Source organism: Monodon monoceros, unplaced genomic scaffold (genome assembly GCF_005190385.1).
Source record: "Monodon monoceros isolate NGI ecotype Baffin Bay Population unplaced genomic scaffold, NGI_Narwhal_1 Super_Scaffold_9, whole genome shotgun sequence".
NCBI lineage: Eukaryota > Metazoa > Chordata > Mammalia > Artiodactyla > Monodontidae > Monodon > Monodon monoceros.
The window spans coordinates 7,962,855-7,978,042 of record NW_021703786.1 but is presented as its reverse complement, the minus strand read 5'-3'; the positions used below and the strand labels follow the sequence as shown (position 1 = coordinate 7,978,042).

At 38.6% G+C, this 15,188-nt stretch overlaps 1 protein-coding gene across 1 annotated transcript in view; it reads left to right on the top strand.

Moving 5' to 3' along the window:
* Window positions 1-14,406, top strand: part of SKA2 (spindle and kinetochore associated complex subunit 2) — a 28,334-nt gene extending 13,928 nt beyond the window's left edge. The window contains 2 exon segments of the mRNA XM_029213233.1: window positions 359-445; window positions 13,912-14,406. Coding sequence (XP_029069066.1) covers window positions 359-445; window positions 13,912-13,924 — 100 coding nt within the window. The 3' untranslated portion in view covers window positions 13,925-14,406.
* Window positions 14,407-15,188: the final 782 nt, after the last annotated feature.

Genomic DNA, 15,188 nt, shown 5'->3' with positions numbered 1-15,188 from the left:
TTCTAGGTCAGGGGTCCCCAACCCCCTGTTAGGAACCAGGCTGCACAGTAGGTGAGCACAGTAGGAGGTGCGTGGTGGGCGAGCGAAGCTTCATCTGTGGATCCCTTGCATTACAGCCTTAACCATCCCCTATCCCCACCCCCGCCTACTCCCCCGTTCCGTGGAAAAATCATCTTCCACAAAACTGGTCCCTGTGTCAAAAAGGTTGGGGACCAATGTTCTAGATTATGGAGGTTCTGTATACTTTTCTATTTCCATATTTTCAAAATCAGTGTATATCATATTAAAATATGATACAGTATCATGTTTAGTAATACATCTTTTGGTTCATGAAATAATTATTTCTGCTGATCTTTAGTTCCAGAAGGCTGACTCTGATCTGGATTACATTCAGTACAGGCTGGAATATGAAATCAAGACTAATTATCCTGATTCAGCAGGCAAGGTAATCGGAAAAAGAAATGTCTTTTTAACAGAATATTTTATTAAAAGATTTTCTGATAGTATTTCTAATAGTAGTAGATTATAACAATTACATTATTAAATTTATAGAATCTTTTTTGTGTTGGAAACTTGGTCACAGAATATTGGAGAGATTATACCCATAGTCAAGGAAATTTGTGGCTCCTCTTTTTTTTTTTAACCCATAAATAAGAATTATTGAGTACAGGGGTGTAAACCACTATGGAAGCCTCTGAAATTCTGAGAGAATATAGATACCTCTAGGGCAGTGGTTAAATAAGAGGGGAGAAATCCTAGCAGTGATGATATTCTCTGAGGAAGATGATGATATACTATTAAATTCGATACATGAACTGTGATTTTTGCATAAAATTATGTACTTAGTTATTTCTAAGTTTAGGTTGATTATAAATATTATCTGTTTATATGCCATAAATTATAACTACATGTATACACGCCTATCTATAGAGATAAAGCAGACAATTTTTAAGCATTGTCTGCTAACATTAATTTAGCACTTAAAATATTAATTTACCAGTTAAATCATTAATGTTTATCTTTTATAGCATTTGCTAGCAGACAAGAAATATCATATTTTACTGTTTCTCAAAAAATTTATACAATTAAAATTTGGGAGGAATTGAGTGGAAGTGCAAATTAAAATAACATTTTATATAAAATTGGGAAAGCATTGTGAATGTTCAGTTTTTACTGCTTTACATGAAATAATGGAATGCCAGGATTCTATGGGAGTACAGTTTTAACTGTTCTACCTCCTTAGCTGACTTGACTTTTTCTTTGTCTTTTCCTCTTTTCTCTTTTACTGAAGAACAACCAACCAATTCTGGTCCAGTGGTACCACCTAATTGACTGGCCAAAGCACTCATCTGAGTCAGTATCTTTCGAGTACCATGTGGAAAACATTTCATGTGGGGCTTCCCCTTTTCTTCCACCTTCCATCTCTCATTTTAGTTACACTTCCAGTTGTTTTTCTATTCTACACCTTTTTTTTTTAAAACAGCTTTATTGACCTATAATTCACATACCATGAAATTCACCCTTTTAAAGTATACAGTTCAGTGGTTTTTAGTATATTTAGTTCATTGGAATTTTTAGTAATTTAGTATATTGTACAGCCATCATCACAATAAATATTTGAATATTTTCATCACCTCAAAAAGAAACCCATACCCATTAGCTGTTTCTCCCCATTAACAACCACTTCTCCTGCCCCTGGCCAGCTCCCAACAACTACTAATCCACTTTCTGTCTCTGAAAACTCTACAGATTTGCTGTCTGAACATTTCATATAAACGGAATCATACAATATGTGGCCTTTTATGTCTGGTTTCTTTCACTTAGCATGTTTTTTTTTTAAATTGACATATAGTTGATTTACAATGTTTCAGGTGTACAGCAAAGTGATTCAGTTTTACATACATACATATATATATATTCTTTTTCAGATTCTTTTCCATTATAGGTTATTACAAGATATTGAGTATAGTTCCCTGTGCTATACAGTAGGTCGTTGTTATCTATTTTATATACAGTAGTATATATCCGTTAATCCCAAATTTCCAATTTATCCCTCCCCCGCCTCTTCCCCTTTGGTAACCATAAGTTTGTTTCCCATGACTGTGAGTCTGTTTCTGTTTTGTAAATAAGTTCATTTGTATCATTTTTTTTTTAGATTCCACATTAACTGATATCATGATATGTCTTTCTCTTTCTGACTTCACTTAGTATGATAATCTCTAGATCCATCCATGTTGCTGCAAATGGCATTATTTCATTCTATTTTATGGATGAGTAGTATTCCATTGTATACATATACCACATCTTCTTTATCCATTCATCTGTCGATGGACATTTAGGTTGCTTTCATGTCGTGGCTATTGTAAATAGTCCTGCTATGAACATTGGGGTCCATGTATCTTTTTATTCATTTATTTTTTGTGGTTCGCGGGCCTCTCACTGCCGTGGCCTCTCCCGTTGTGGAGCACAGGCTCCTGACGCGCAGGCTCAGCGGCCATGGCTCACGGGCCCAGCAGCTCCACGGCATGTGGGATCTTCCCGGACCGGTGCACGAACCCGTGTCCCCTGCATCGGCAGGCGGACTCTCAACCACTGCGCCACCAGGGAAGCCCTTTTTTTTTTTTTAAAGAAGATGTTGGGGGTAGGAGTTTATTAATTAATTAATTAGTTTTTGCTATGTTGGGTCTTCGTTTCTGTGCGAGGGCTTTCTCCAGTTGTGGCAAGCGGGGGCCACTCTTCATCGCGGTGCGTGGGCCTCTCACTATCACGGCCTCTCTTGTTGCGGAGCACAAGGCTCCAGACGTGCAGGCTCAGTAGTTGTGGCTCACGGGCCTAGTTGCTCCGCGGCATGTGGGATCTTCCTGGACCAGGGCACGAACCCGTGTCCCCTGCATCGGCAGGCGGACTCTCAACCACTGCGCCACCAGGGAAGCCCCCTTTTTTTTTTTTTTTTTTAAATTAATTAATTTATTTTTGGCTGCATTGGGTCTTTGTTGCTGCATGCAGGCTTTCTCTAGTTGTGGCGAGCAGGGGCTACTCTTTGTTGCAGGGCGCGGGCTTCTCGTTGCAGTGGCTTCTCTTGTTGCAGAGGGAGCATGGGCTCTAGGCGTGTGGGCTTCAGTAGTTGTGGCACGTGGGCTTAGTAGTTGTGGCACACGGGCTTATTGGCTCTGCGGCATGTGGGATCTTCGTGGACCAGGGCTCGAACCCGTGTCCCCCGCATTGGCAGGCGGATTCTTAACCACTGTGCCACCAGGGAAGTCCTGTAGGTTCTTTTAAATTTAGTAACACAATTAATGGCATGTTTCCTTTTGTTTCTTTCAAAAGACTTAGTTTTTTGCTCACATATTGGCTTTTCTTCTTCCTCATCACTAGCACTGTCGTAACCAGAACACTTCTTGTATATTTTTGTGAGCTACCAAAAGTGATCACCCATTTATAATAAATAAAACCCTAAAACGAATTGAAATGTTATAGGCACAAAATTAAATAAAGTGCAGAATAGTTTGCAAACACTAATAAAAGAACACAGTGGCTCCCAAGAAGCCAGTCACTCAAAACAGGCTGTGTGCACAATAATGTTTTCCTCTGTGGTGTGGTGCTAAGTCCTAAAATCACGTTTCCTGAGTTAATCATTGCCATCTCAATTTTACTAGACTCAGTTACTGTCACAAAACATGTAGTATGGGTAATTGACTAACTACCCTACGTTAACTCTTAGCTCTATGGCTGTTTATTCCTTACACCTTATTCACCAATTCCTTCTTTTTTCCTAGTTTGGGAGATCATCAGGATTAGTTCTTAACACATTTTTTCCCCTATAAATTTGTATCAATATTTGGGGAATTCGTTATTCTTATGGTTTATATGTACAGTTCTCTGATCAATTCACTACTGAGCTCCATTCTAAAGATCATTTATAATTGCCTGATCCCCTGCCATCTCACAGTTGATGTCCTCTACCCTCAAATCAATTTTCCTCCCAACCTGAAACTTTTATTTTTGTCAAATTAATTTTTATAAATAATTAGAAAAGTAACAGAAGTACATAGTTACAAATAGTAATTCCTTGTTTCACACTTTTATTTCAGCATCTTCTTGTATTTACCTCTATATTTCTAAGTAGTATGCTTATATTGCTATTTTTCCTCTGATCTGAAATATCTACTGATTTCCTGGATACAGACTATTCTAGTTCAAATCCCAGCTCTGCATTGTGATCTTAGGCAAGTCACTTAACCTCTCTGTACTTAGTTTCCTCATCTATAAAATGGTTTATTACTTCCTACTTTGTAGGTTAAGAGAGAATAAAATTATATATATACATAATGTGTTTAGAACTGTTTGGTCCAGAATATGCGATATATTTTAGCTGTTATTATTAATAACTTCCTGTTATTGAAGATAAAGATTAAATACTTTACTATCCATAAGTATCCTCATCTTCACAATTTCTGGATATATCATTCAGTATTTGTTTATATTATTACGTCTTAGTCTGTTTTGGGGGCTGCTATAACAAAATAGTAGACTGGGTACTTTTTTTTTTTTTTTTTTTTTTTTTTTTTGCAGTACGCGGGCCTCTCACTGTTGTGGCCTCCCCCCGTTGCAGAGAACAGGCTCCGGACGCACAGGCTCAGCGGCCATGGCTCACGGGCCCAGCCGCTCCGCGGCACGCGGGATCCTCCCAGACCGGGGCACGAACCCGTATCCCCTGCATCGGCAGGCGGACTCTCAACCACTGTGCCACCAGGGAAGCCCTGGGGCCTTCTTTTGGGTTGCAGACTTTTGGTTGTATCCTTAAATGGCAGAAGGGGAAGATCTCTCTAAGGCCTCTTCTATCAGAGCACTAATCCCATTCGTGATGGCTGTACCCTCATAACATAATCACCTCTCAAAGATCCCACCTCTTAATTCCATCACCTTGGGGGTTAGGTTTCAACAAATGAATTTTGCAGGGACACATTCAGATCACAGTAATTATGGCTCTGCAAATATTGCTTTTATCCAAGTCGTGCAATATACTATGTTTGCTTTTCCTTTCTTACACAACTTGTTTTTCTGGAGCTAATAATTGTTTTCTTTTTTTCCCCTTCAATTTTCTTAGTTTTTCTATGCATTTATCATTAATTCAGCCTCAGACTTTTCTACCAGAACTGTTAAACTCCTGTCAACATTGTCAGACACATCACATGATCCCTAAGTTTCATTTTCTTCCACATCCCTTGTGTGCTGTCTGTCCTCTTGCTCCAATCTAACCTTCGGCTCTACAGGCTTCCTGCATGGCTGGGAATTTCTTTAACATAATTTTGGTAATTCCCTTTGTTTTACTCCCTTTAGTTTGGATCATATATTTCACTCTTTGAGATGTCAGATGTTTGAAAATGTATTTACTTAACCCTTATTTAATCCTTTAGTTGATGGATGGTTTGGTTGAGTATGGAATTCTAGATTAGAGATTATTTTCTCTTAATTTTAAAATCATGGTTTTGTGGTTTCCTAGCTTCCAGTGTTCTTGTTGAGAAATAGATGCCATTCTAATTCCTGATCGGTTGTATTTGTCTTCCTTCTTATTTTATACCTTCCATCCCCCCCCCCCCCCGCCCCCAAATCCTGCAGCACACCTATCTGTCTTGGAACTTTAAGAATATTTTATCTATGCTGTGAAATTTTATAATTATTTTATAATTATGATATAGGTCTTTTCATTAACTGTGCTGTCACTTGGTGGGGCTCTTTAAATATGAAACACGTGAATCTAAAGTCATATCACTTTTCTTACCTATATATTCATAAGAAAAGAAATCCTCTTTTGTGGCCTTTCCCATTACTGAAATATTGGACTCCCTGAATCTATCCTCTATTTTTCTTATCTTTTCTTTCAATTTTGTCTATTTCCCCCCTCCTTTTTAGGATATTTTTTTGACTGTATTTTCCAGTTTTTCTACTGGCAATCTCTTAGAATATCTAGATACATTATGAGAAATGAAGGGTTAGGGTACAGGTCTCAGTGTCATTGGGGTGTTTACTGAGTAGATATCCCAAAAGGCATCTTAATATACAGTATTTGCCAGACTATACATTTGGTGTCATCTATATTTCTTTGCCCATATCAAACATACTATAAGTTTTCTTAACTTTTTTATGGTGTCTCTTTTGTCCTTTTCCTGCTTCTACTCTTCATGCCATAGGTCTTGGTCACTCTCTGCAGAGTTATTTTAACAGTCTTTAAGTTAGATTTTCTGTTCTTATTCATTCCTGTTAGAATCATCTTTATTTATCAATCTCCAAAGAGGGGAGTAGAGGGCCATGAACTGAGCCTCTGACTATAGCCATGAGGTAGGGTCCACAAAGGAGATACTTGAAGAGTGGGAAGATAACCAAGATACTATAGTTTTGTGGAAATCAAGAGTCCATTTTAAGAAGATTAGAATAGGAAAGAAATAAGGAGAGGCAAAAAGAGGGATATCAAAATTATAGAGCAAGTCTGACTTTTTGATTGTTTAAAATAATTTGGCAAAGGACTCTGGTCTATGGGGTCTTCTATTATTATTATTTATTTATTTATTTTTGGCTGCTTTGGGTCTTTGTTGCTGTGCGCAGAGCTTTCTCTAGTTGCGGCGAGCGGGGGCTACTCTTGGTTGCGGTGCGCAGGCTTCTCATTGCTGTGGCTTCTCTTGTTGCGAGGCATGGGCTCTAGGGGCACGGGCTTCAGTAGTTGCAGCACACAGGCTCAGTAGTTGTGGCTCACAGGCTCTAGAGCGCAGGCTCAGTAGTTGTGGCGCACAGGCTTAGCTGCTCCACGGCATGTGGGATCTTCCCGGACAAGGGCTTGAACCCGTGTCCCCTGCATTGGCAGGTGGATTCTTAACCACTGTGCCACCAGGGAAGTCCCAGGGCTATTTATTATTAAAAGGCCTAGGAAATGTATTATTATAGGACCTAGAAGGTTGGTGGCAAATGGAGTAAGAAAAATGAAACTGGTTTTGAATTGCAACAGAGTCAAGAGAAGAGTTAATTTTCCCCTCAGTATAGGGAAAATTTATAAATATTTGAGGTCTGTATAGAGGGAGGTATGAAAAGGTTATTGAAATATAGGAAATTTAAGGTTCTGGAGGATATGGGGAGGACACAACAATAATAGTGGTAGTGGGACTTCCCTGGTGGCACAGTGGTTGAGAATCCACCTGCCAATGCAGGGTACACGGGTTCAAGCCCTTGTCCGGGAAGATCCCACACGCCGTGGAACAACTAGGCACATGCGCCACAATTACTGAGCCTGCGCTCTAGAGCCCGAGAGCCACAACTACTGAGCCTGCGTGCTGCAACTACTGAAGCCCGTGTCCCTACAGCCTGTGCCTCGCAACAAGAGAAGCCACGGCAATAAGAAGCCTGCGCTCTGCAACCAAGAGTAGACCCCGCTTGCTGCACCTAGAGAAAGCTCGTGTGCAGCAAAGAAGACCGAATGCAGCCAAAAATAAATAAATAAACTAATTTATTAAAAAAAAATAGTGGTAGTGTTAGGGGCTAAGTAAGGATCAGAATGTCCAAAGTGTTTTCATTTTCAGTGAAAACGCAGGAGTAGAAACTCCTAGATGGTTTCTGTCTTCTCAGTAAAGTAGTTGGGGTGAGGTCTTTTGCCAAGAAGGGGTGGATGGGAACTGGAGGGAGTGGAGAAAGTTTGGAATAGCTAGTATTGGAGGGTTTGCTAAGAAACCACCAGGGAATGAAAAGAATAACCAAGTGGCAGAAAGCACCCAGTTGAAATGTCTTTTATGGAATAGTGGTTTATATTCCAAAATGAATTTGAAAAACTAATGTAATTTATAAATATAGTTGCTTGAGTTGGCATGCATTTTGTATAGTGAGGTCAGTGAATTGGTGCTCATACATACTTTAGCCCCATGACAGTGTATTTAAGAATTTCAGGACTTCCCTGGTGGCGCAGTAGTTAAGAATCTGCCTGCCAATGCAGGGGACACGGGTTCCAGCCCTGGTCCGGGAAGTTCCCACATGCCACGAAGCAAATAAGCCCGTGCGCCACAAGCCTGCACTCTAGAGACTGTGAGCCACAACTACTGAACCAGCGCGCCTACAGCCTGTGCTCTGCAACAAGAGAAGCCACGCAATGAGAAACCCGCTTACGGCAACGAAGAGTAGCCCCGCTCTCCTCAACTAGAGAAAGCATGTGTGCAGCAATGAAGACTGAATGCAGCCAAAAATAAATAAATTAATTAAAAAAGAATTTCATCATAAGTGGTTTCAAGTTGTCTTATTCAACAAATCATAGTTCCTTAAATCACCTTCTGTATAATAACATTTAGAACTGTATTTTAGAAGTATGGTGTAATTAATTATTGTGAGCTATACATCAAATATTACATATCTAATGTGACCTTATTTGCTGTTTAATATTGCTGTTTTGTGTGTGTGTGTGTGTGTGTGTGTGCAGGGGAGGGGTTATTTCTGTGCCTAGGCTTTAAATTCCTTGAGAATAGGATGTAGGTCTTATACTTCTCTCTTTTTTCCTTCCTCCCATCCTCTGTCCCATAGCTGTGTATTAAATACAGTGTTCTATTAAATGGATGGTAGAATGTGCTGTATATATTTTAATTCTTAAAAGAAGCTTAATTTTTCCTTTCCAGGTTTAATATATATTAATTTTTTTCCTGCTGTAGAAAAATCCTGTTACACTCTTAAAGGAATTGTCAGCAATAAAGTCTCGATATCAAACTTTGCATGCACGCTTTAAACCAATTGCTGTCGAGCATAAAGAGACTAAGAGCCACATTTGTGCTACTTTCAATAAGACTATGACCTTGATACAAGAACTACAAAAGCAAACAGACCTGAAGGTAATGCTTTCAATTGACCTGTTGGATTTGTAGAATTTTAATTCTGAATTTCTCTTTGAAAGATAAATCCCCAGTAACTCTCATTTTGAAATTCAGCAGTTGGAACTGTTGATAGAAATGAGATTTTCCTGATTCCCTGAAGTATAATAGCTCTCATCTTCTTTATTTTATAAATTTAATTTATTTTTGGCTGTGTTGGGTCTTCTTTGCTGTGCGCGGGCTTTCTCTAGATGCGGTGAGCGGGGCTACTCTTCATTGTGGTGCGCAGGCTTATTGCAGTGGCTTCTCTTGTTGCAGAGCACGGGCTCTAGGCACCTGGGCTTCAGTAGTTATGGCACGTGGGCTTAGTTGCTCTGCAGCATGTGGGAATCTTCCCGGACCAGGGATCGAACCCTTGTCCCCTGCATTGGCAGGTGGATTCTTAGCCACTGCACCACCAGGGAAGTCTCCCTCCTTTTATTTTAAAATGAGCAGGTGGACTTGACATGGTTAATGAAGAGGTATGCTGTCTTGGATTATGTAGCCATGGCAGAAGAGAAATCTTACTAATACTTATTAAATCTACCAGTTCTGCTGGTTCCTGTAAGAACTAGTGAGACTGAGAAATCTAGAAAGCATCTATACCAGTGACTTTTTTTTAGTTCTCCTTTTCTTCAGTTGGGTTGGTGGACTTGGGTAAGCCTGACCTTCATCCTCTTCCTCCATTCTGCACCCCCTTCTCATTTACTGTAAGAATCTCATTTAGTGTAATCCTCTATCACTGATGTGTAAAACTCTTTAGATATGTTGGAGTAGGAAAAAGAATATGAACTGCTGACCTAGGCACTGAGATCTCGAACAGCCAATTGAAGAGTTTGCTCGCATTTTCATTTACAATGCAAAGGTGAGGGCTTTTGAAAGAAAAGATAGCCTAATGTAGATGGAATCATAGAGTTGAATTTAATTATCTGGACAAAAGATGTCCAATAGGTTTTAATTTCTGGTGCTAACTCCAATCGGTTAACTGGTAACACCTGCTTAGAATGCTGTATTAAGGAGCTGTGTCTGGGCATGGCAAAAAAGCTATCTGCTGTGGCATGCTGCTAGGGGCAGCATACATGGTATTTATTTGCCAAGTCTGAACTAAATTATGGCTTAAGTTACTTGAATTATAGGCTTGCAGCAAGAGTAGATCTCAAAGGTTGATTACCCAGGTTAATTTGATGAAGAATTCTTTATGTTACCAATGGAGGAAAAGAGAACAGTGCCTGGGTAAAAATCGTAAAATGACACCTTAAATGTATGTGTTATGTCATGGAGAAATGAATAGTGGAAGAGGGGAGGGCAATTAAAAAGGGCACAGAGGGAATAGGGAGCAGGAATTTAAATAGTATGGGTGGCGTCACCTGCTAATAAATAAAATGCAAAAAAGATGTAATAACCTTTATAAATAAAATCAAGTCACATATTCTTCATTGTACATGTGATCAGAGCCTGACAACAGAAGCACATAAACTTGTTCTAAGGAAACAAATCTTGAAGAGAGACTAAGAGTAGTTCTGGATGTATATATCAACATATATGTATAGAAATCCATGAATTTATTGAAGCACAATAAATTTGGGTGAGTAAAGAGAAAAATGAAAGAGAAAAATGATTTTTTGAATATTTACTAAAAATTGTCTCCATTAGATACAATAAATAAATGGCATATTTATGAGATTAAAAAAGTGGTACAGAAAAGTAGTTATGATAGTGATAGGGGATGTCAAATCATTTAAATATCTATAAAAGTCTTCATTTAGTTAAAAGAAGTATCTGAAATGAGGAATAATTATATCAAAGGTAGGAAGCTAAGGGTTTTCACTTTGGATCAGATGATGACAAATAAGGAGAAATGACTGAAAGGCAGGTTATAAACCTTGAAAAAGGAGATCATATTTTAGAATCAATGATAGCCAGGTTGGGAAATGTTGAATATAGTGGGTCTTATACCCACTAGTTTAAAAATGAGATAGTAGTAGAAAATTAAGGGAAATTTTTTTTTTTTTTTTTGCGGTACGCGGGCCTCTCACTGCTGTGGCCTCTCCCGTTGCGGAGCACAGGCTCCGGACGTGCAGGCTCAGCGGCCATGGCTCACGGGCCCAGCCGCTCTGCGGCATGTGGGATCTTACCGGACCGGGGCACGAACCCGCGTCCCCCGCATCGGCAGGCGGACTCTCAACCACTGCACCACCAGCGAAGCCCAAGAGAAAATTTTTATGATCAAAATGTGGAAGAAAAGGGAATGGCATCTATAGAGAGTTATATAACCAAAAATAGTTCTATGAACCCAGAGTGTAAAGGACGTGTAAAGGAATTTCAAGTATAAAAAGAGGTATATTAGACATATGGTCAGAACTGTGAGAATAGTTAAGAAAGCCAAAGGCTAGATTGAGCTGAGGATTCTGAAAACTTCTAAAATAACCAAAAGGGCTTTTAAAATTATTTTGGGAACATGAAGAACAAGAAAGGGATCTCTACTTAGGGCAAATGGTCCTTTATTCATAAACAAAAGAAAGCAAACAAAGTAAAACGGTTCAGTTATCTTGCTATGATTTTTATCAAGTTGAGTGGTTTTTCATTTGGAAGGACAGAAAATGTATATTTGAATTAAAAGAACTTGAATTGGTAATAGTAAAAAATAAATAGGGAGATAAGAATAGAAAAGGAGGTGGAAGGAAGGGAATACATATTAATTTCCTGATCTTTTTAGTTGCTGTTAAGACAATGAGGCTTAAATATAGTTAATTGTAAAGGTGACCATCAAAAGAAAAAAAGGACTAAACCTGTTCCAAATAGAAGATAGCAAAACAACCCCTCCCAAACAAAAGTATAGCAATAAATAGAAAATTAAAAAGGCATTAAAGATAGAATGTATGGTATTCCATCGATGCTCTGAAACATTTGTATTAAAGAAGAAAAATTTCTACACATTTTAGACTAGTTAACTCCTGGAAAACCTCTTTGAAGTTTTATTTTATAAACAGATGGTCTGAAATCTCTCTGAATTTCAGAGATCACAATGAGAAACATGGATTCATGGAGAACAAAGTCTTGCCAGAATAATGCCATTTCCTGTTTTTGAGACAGAAGAGGGAAATTCTGTTACTATTTGAGCTGCAGTAAGGCCTATGATTGTTTTTCATTTTATCCATGTGAACATTTTGGGCAAATGATGGCTTGATAAACGAAACCAGGTGGGGTGTCCAATGGCCTCATGTGGCTATATAAATTAAAATTAAAAGTAATTAAATAAAATTAAAAATTCAGTCCTTCATCTACTGATTGGACCGTGCAGATACAGAATATTTCCAGCATCACAGCAAGTTCTATTGGACAGCGTTGCCCTAGAGCTTCTGATTCTGTAGGTATGAGGTGTTCCAGATTTGGCAGTCTCTCTAGAGATGACCTATATAGTTAAGCAGATTTGTAACTATTTGAGTGATTCTTCAGGTCCTACCTCCTATTATTTCCTCATTAACCCTATGTTTCAGCTAGCCTGTTTGTTGGTGCTCTGTGAAAGCCCCTTACAACTTGCCTTCGGCTTTTCTTTGTTTTTTGTTTTTTAATATATAAATTTATTTACTTATTTATTTTTGGCTGCGTTGTGTCTTCGTTGCTGAGCGTGGGCTTTCTCTAGTTGCGGCGAGCAGGGGCTACTCTTCGTTGCGGTGCGCAGACTTCTCATTGCGGTGGCTTCTCTTGTTGCAGAGGGTGGGCTTCAGTAGTTGTGGCTCATGGGCTTTAGGCACAGGCTCAGTAGTTGTGGCGCATGGGCTTAGTTGCTCTGCGGCATGTGAAAATCTTCCCAGACCAGGGCTTGAACCCGTGTCCCCTGAATTGGCAGGCAGATTTTTAACCACTGCGCCACCAGGGAGGTCCCCTTCCCTTTTGATATTTAGTAGTCCTTCTACCTGCTTTTGTGAATTCTGTTTGCTGGTTGTTTTCTCAGCATCTGTTCTCTCTTCCTGCCTAAAAGATTACTGACTCTCTTGAGATGTGTGCCATTCCTCAGACTCAGGCCTGAGGTAAAGTTGCTGCTATCCTCAGCTTCAGGGGTGTGTGCCTGATTTGCAAGGGGAATGGATTTTCCTTTAACTAACATTGGTTCAGGAATAGGTTTGTAATGCAAATGACATATGAGGAGGGAAAGTCTGAAAGTAGGAAATTAGGAAGAGTTTCCCCACTGCTGAGAGAACCCTGGGAAGAGAAAGCTTTACTTCTTCTAAACATTGTGTACAGATGTGATACCTAGCACCGCTAGAGCCACTTTCCTGTCAGCTTGAGGATAAAGCCACCATCAAGGATATCAGAGCTGTTAGATGGAAAAAACTGAGTCCTTACATTGTTGAGCATAAACCAGCCCTGAAACCTGCCCTTCTTCTGTATTTATTGTGCAATGATAATACATTTTCTTATTTATCCATTTTCAAATGTGTCTCTATTACTTGCAGATAAAAGCATCTTAATTATCCTTCAAAATTTAACCCAAATCTCTACTTCTGAAGAAACTTCCAGACTATTTTTGTTCCCATTTCTTTTTCAAAGTACTTTTAGAATATGCTGTTCAAATGTGACTTCCTTGGTTCTGTTAAATTACTGTCCTTAAATTGTTTGATTTCTTGGTCTTGTTTCTTCAATTTAATTGCAAGTTCTTTGGAAACTCAAACATCAAAGTAGCTTGTATATAGATAGCCAATATGTATTTTTTCCTTGCCTTCCTAAATTTGTGATTACATACATAGTATGAACTTATGGAAACATTTATTGGTGTAACAAAGCAGAAATTAATTTAGCAGTGTTTAAAGATTTTTTTAATTAAAAAAATTATTTTATTGAAGTATAGTTGATTTACAATGTGTTAATTTCTGCTCTTCAGCATAGTGATTCAGTTATATACATATATACATTCTTTTTCATATTCTTTTCCATCATGATTTATCACAGGATATTGAATATAGTTCCCTGTGGTATACAGTAGGACCTTGTTGTTTTAAGGGATTTTGAAATAAAGATTTTGTCATTTGTTTTGTAGCTGTTACCACTGACTGAAGAAGAGAAAACTGCGGCAGAGCAATTAAGAGCTCACATGTCAGACTTATGATGAAGAAATGGACTTGCAAAAGGGAACTCTAATGGGGAAGAGATCAATTCCAGAGAGATTTAGGAAGCTGTCTTGTTAGCATTTGATGACTGTTGGTGGGGGGATGACAAAGGAGATTTGGCTTGGGTTACTGGATAGTGATGCCTTCCACGAGAGAGGGGAATACAAGAAGAAGGTCAGATATTGTACTCATAATGTTCAGCCAAAGGGATGGAATGGAAATAAAGAGATTTAAAAATATATATGCGTGTACACTTAGTCTTGTAATTTCAGGCAAGTCTCAACACCATTTTGTATCTGTTTTTGTATAATCAGGATAACACAGATGTCCTGGCCTATTGTAAAAGAAAATTATGTACCACAAGTCAGTCAAATGTGACTGAACATGCTTTGGAAATTAAAGGATAGAAAAAAAATTTGTATTATGTTATATATATGTATATAATTTTATTATTGAAAATTCTGATTGCAGATGTGGTCACATTATTGGTGAGACTGCTAATGTGTGACTTAACAGCCTCCCATAAAACCTAACTTAGTAATAAGCTGGCTTTTCTGTGACAGCCTCACTTTTATTTTTGTCCTATTCCTTCTTCCTGCTAATGTTGAGCAGCATGAGCTCTGCTTTCAAACGCTGTTTTAGATTGTCCCTGTTATACTTCAATACTACCTTTGTTCTCCTCTGGTCTATATTACTGTAATTGTTCATTCTACTGTATATGAAAGCTAAGAAACTGAAATGAGAGGATCACTGGCAACCGCTACTTGCCAGTTTGTCTTGTGTGTGCGTGCGCGCGTGTCAACTTCCCTATTTATTAAAAAAAAGAAAAAACTAATGGCAAGTAAATATGAAAGTAAATCATGGTATATCTATACAACAGAAGGTCAGGTTGCCAGTAAATTATTACTGTTAATGTTCTGGGAAATGTTAAAGCTACGCTAAATAGGTAAGAGGAGAAGCAGATACTGTAGCTTTGTCGTCAAGATTGAGCTTTGGACTCATACCGGATATGTAAACACAGGTTTTAAATTCTAGCTGTACGACCTTGAGCAAACCACTTGACTTGTGTGTGTCAGGATGGCTGGAAGCACAATAAGATGGTAAAGTATTAGGGTTTGATATTTAGTAGTCCTTCAATAAATATTTCTATATATGTCATAAAAACAAGGCATTGAAAGATTAGGAAAAGTATATCAAATGTTAGTTT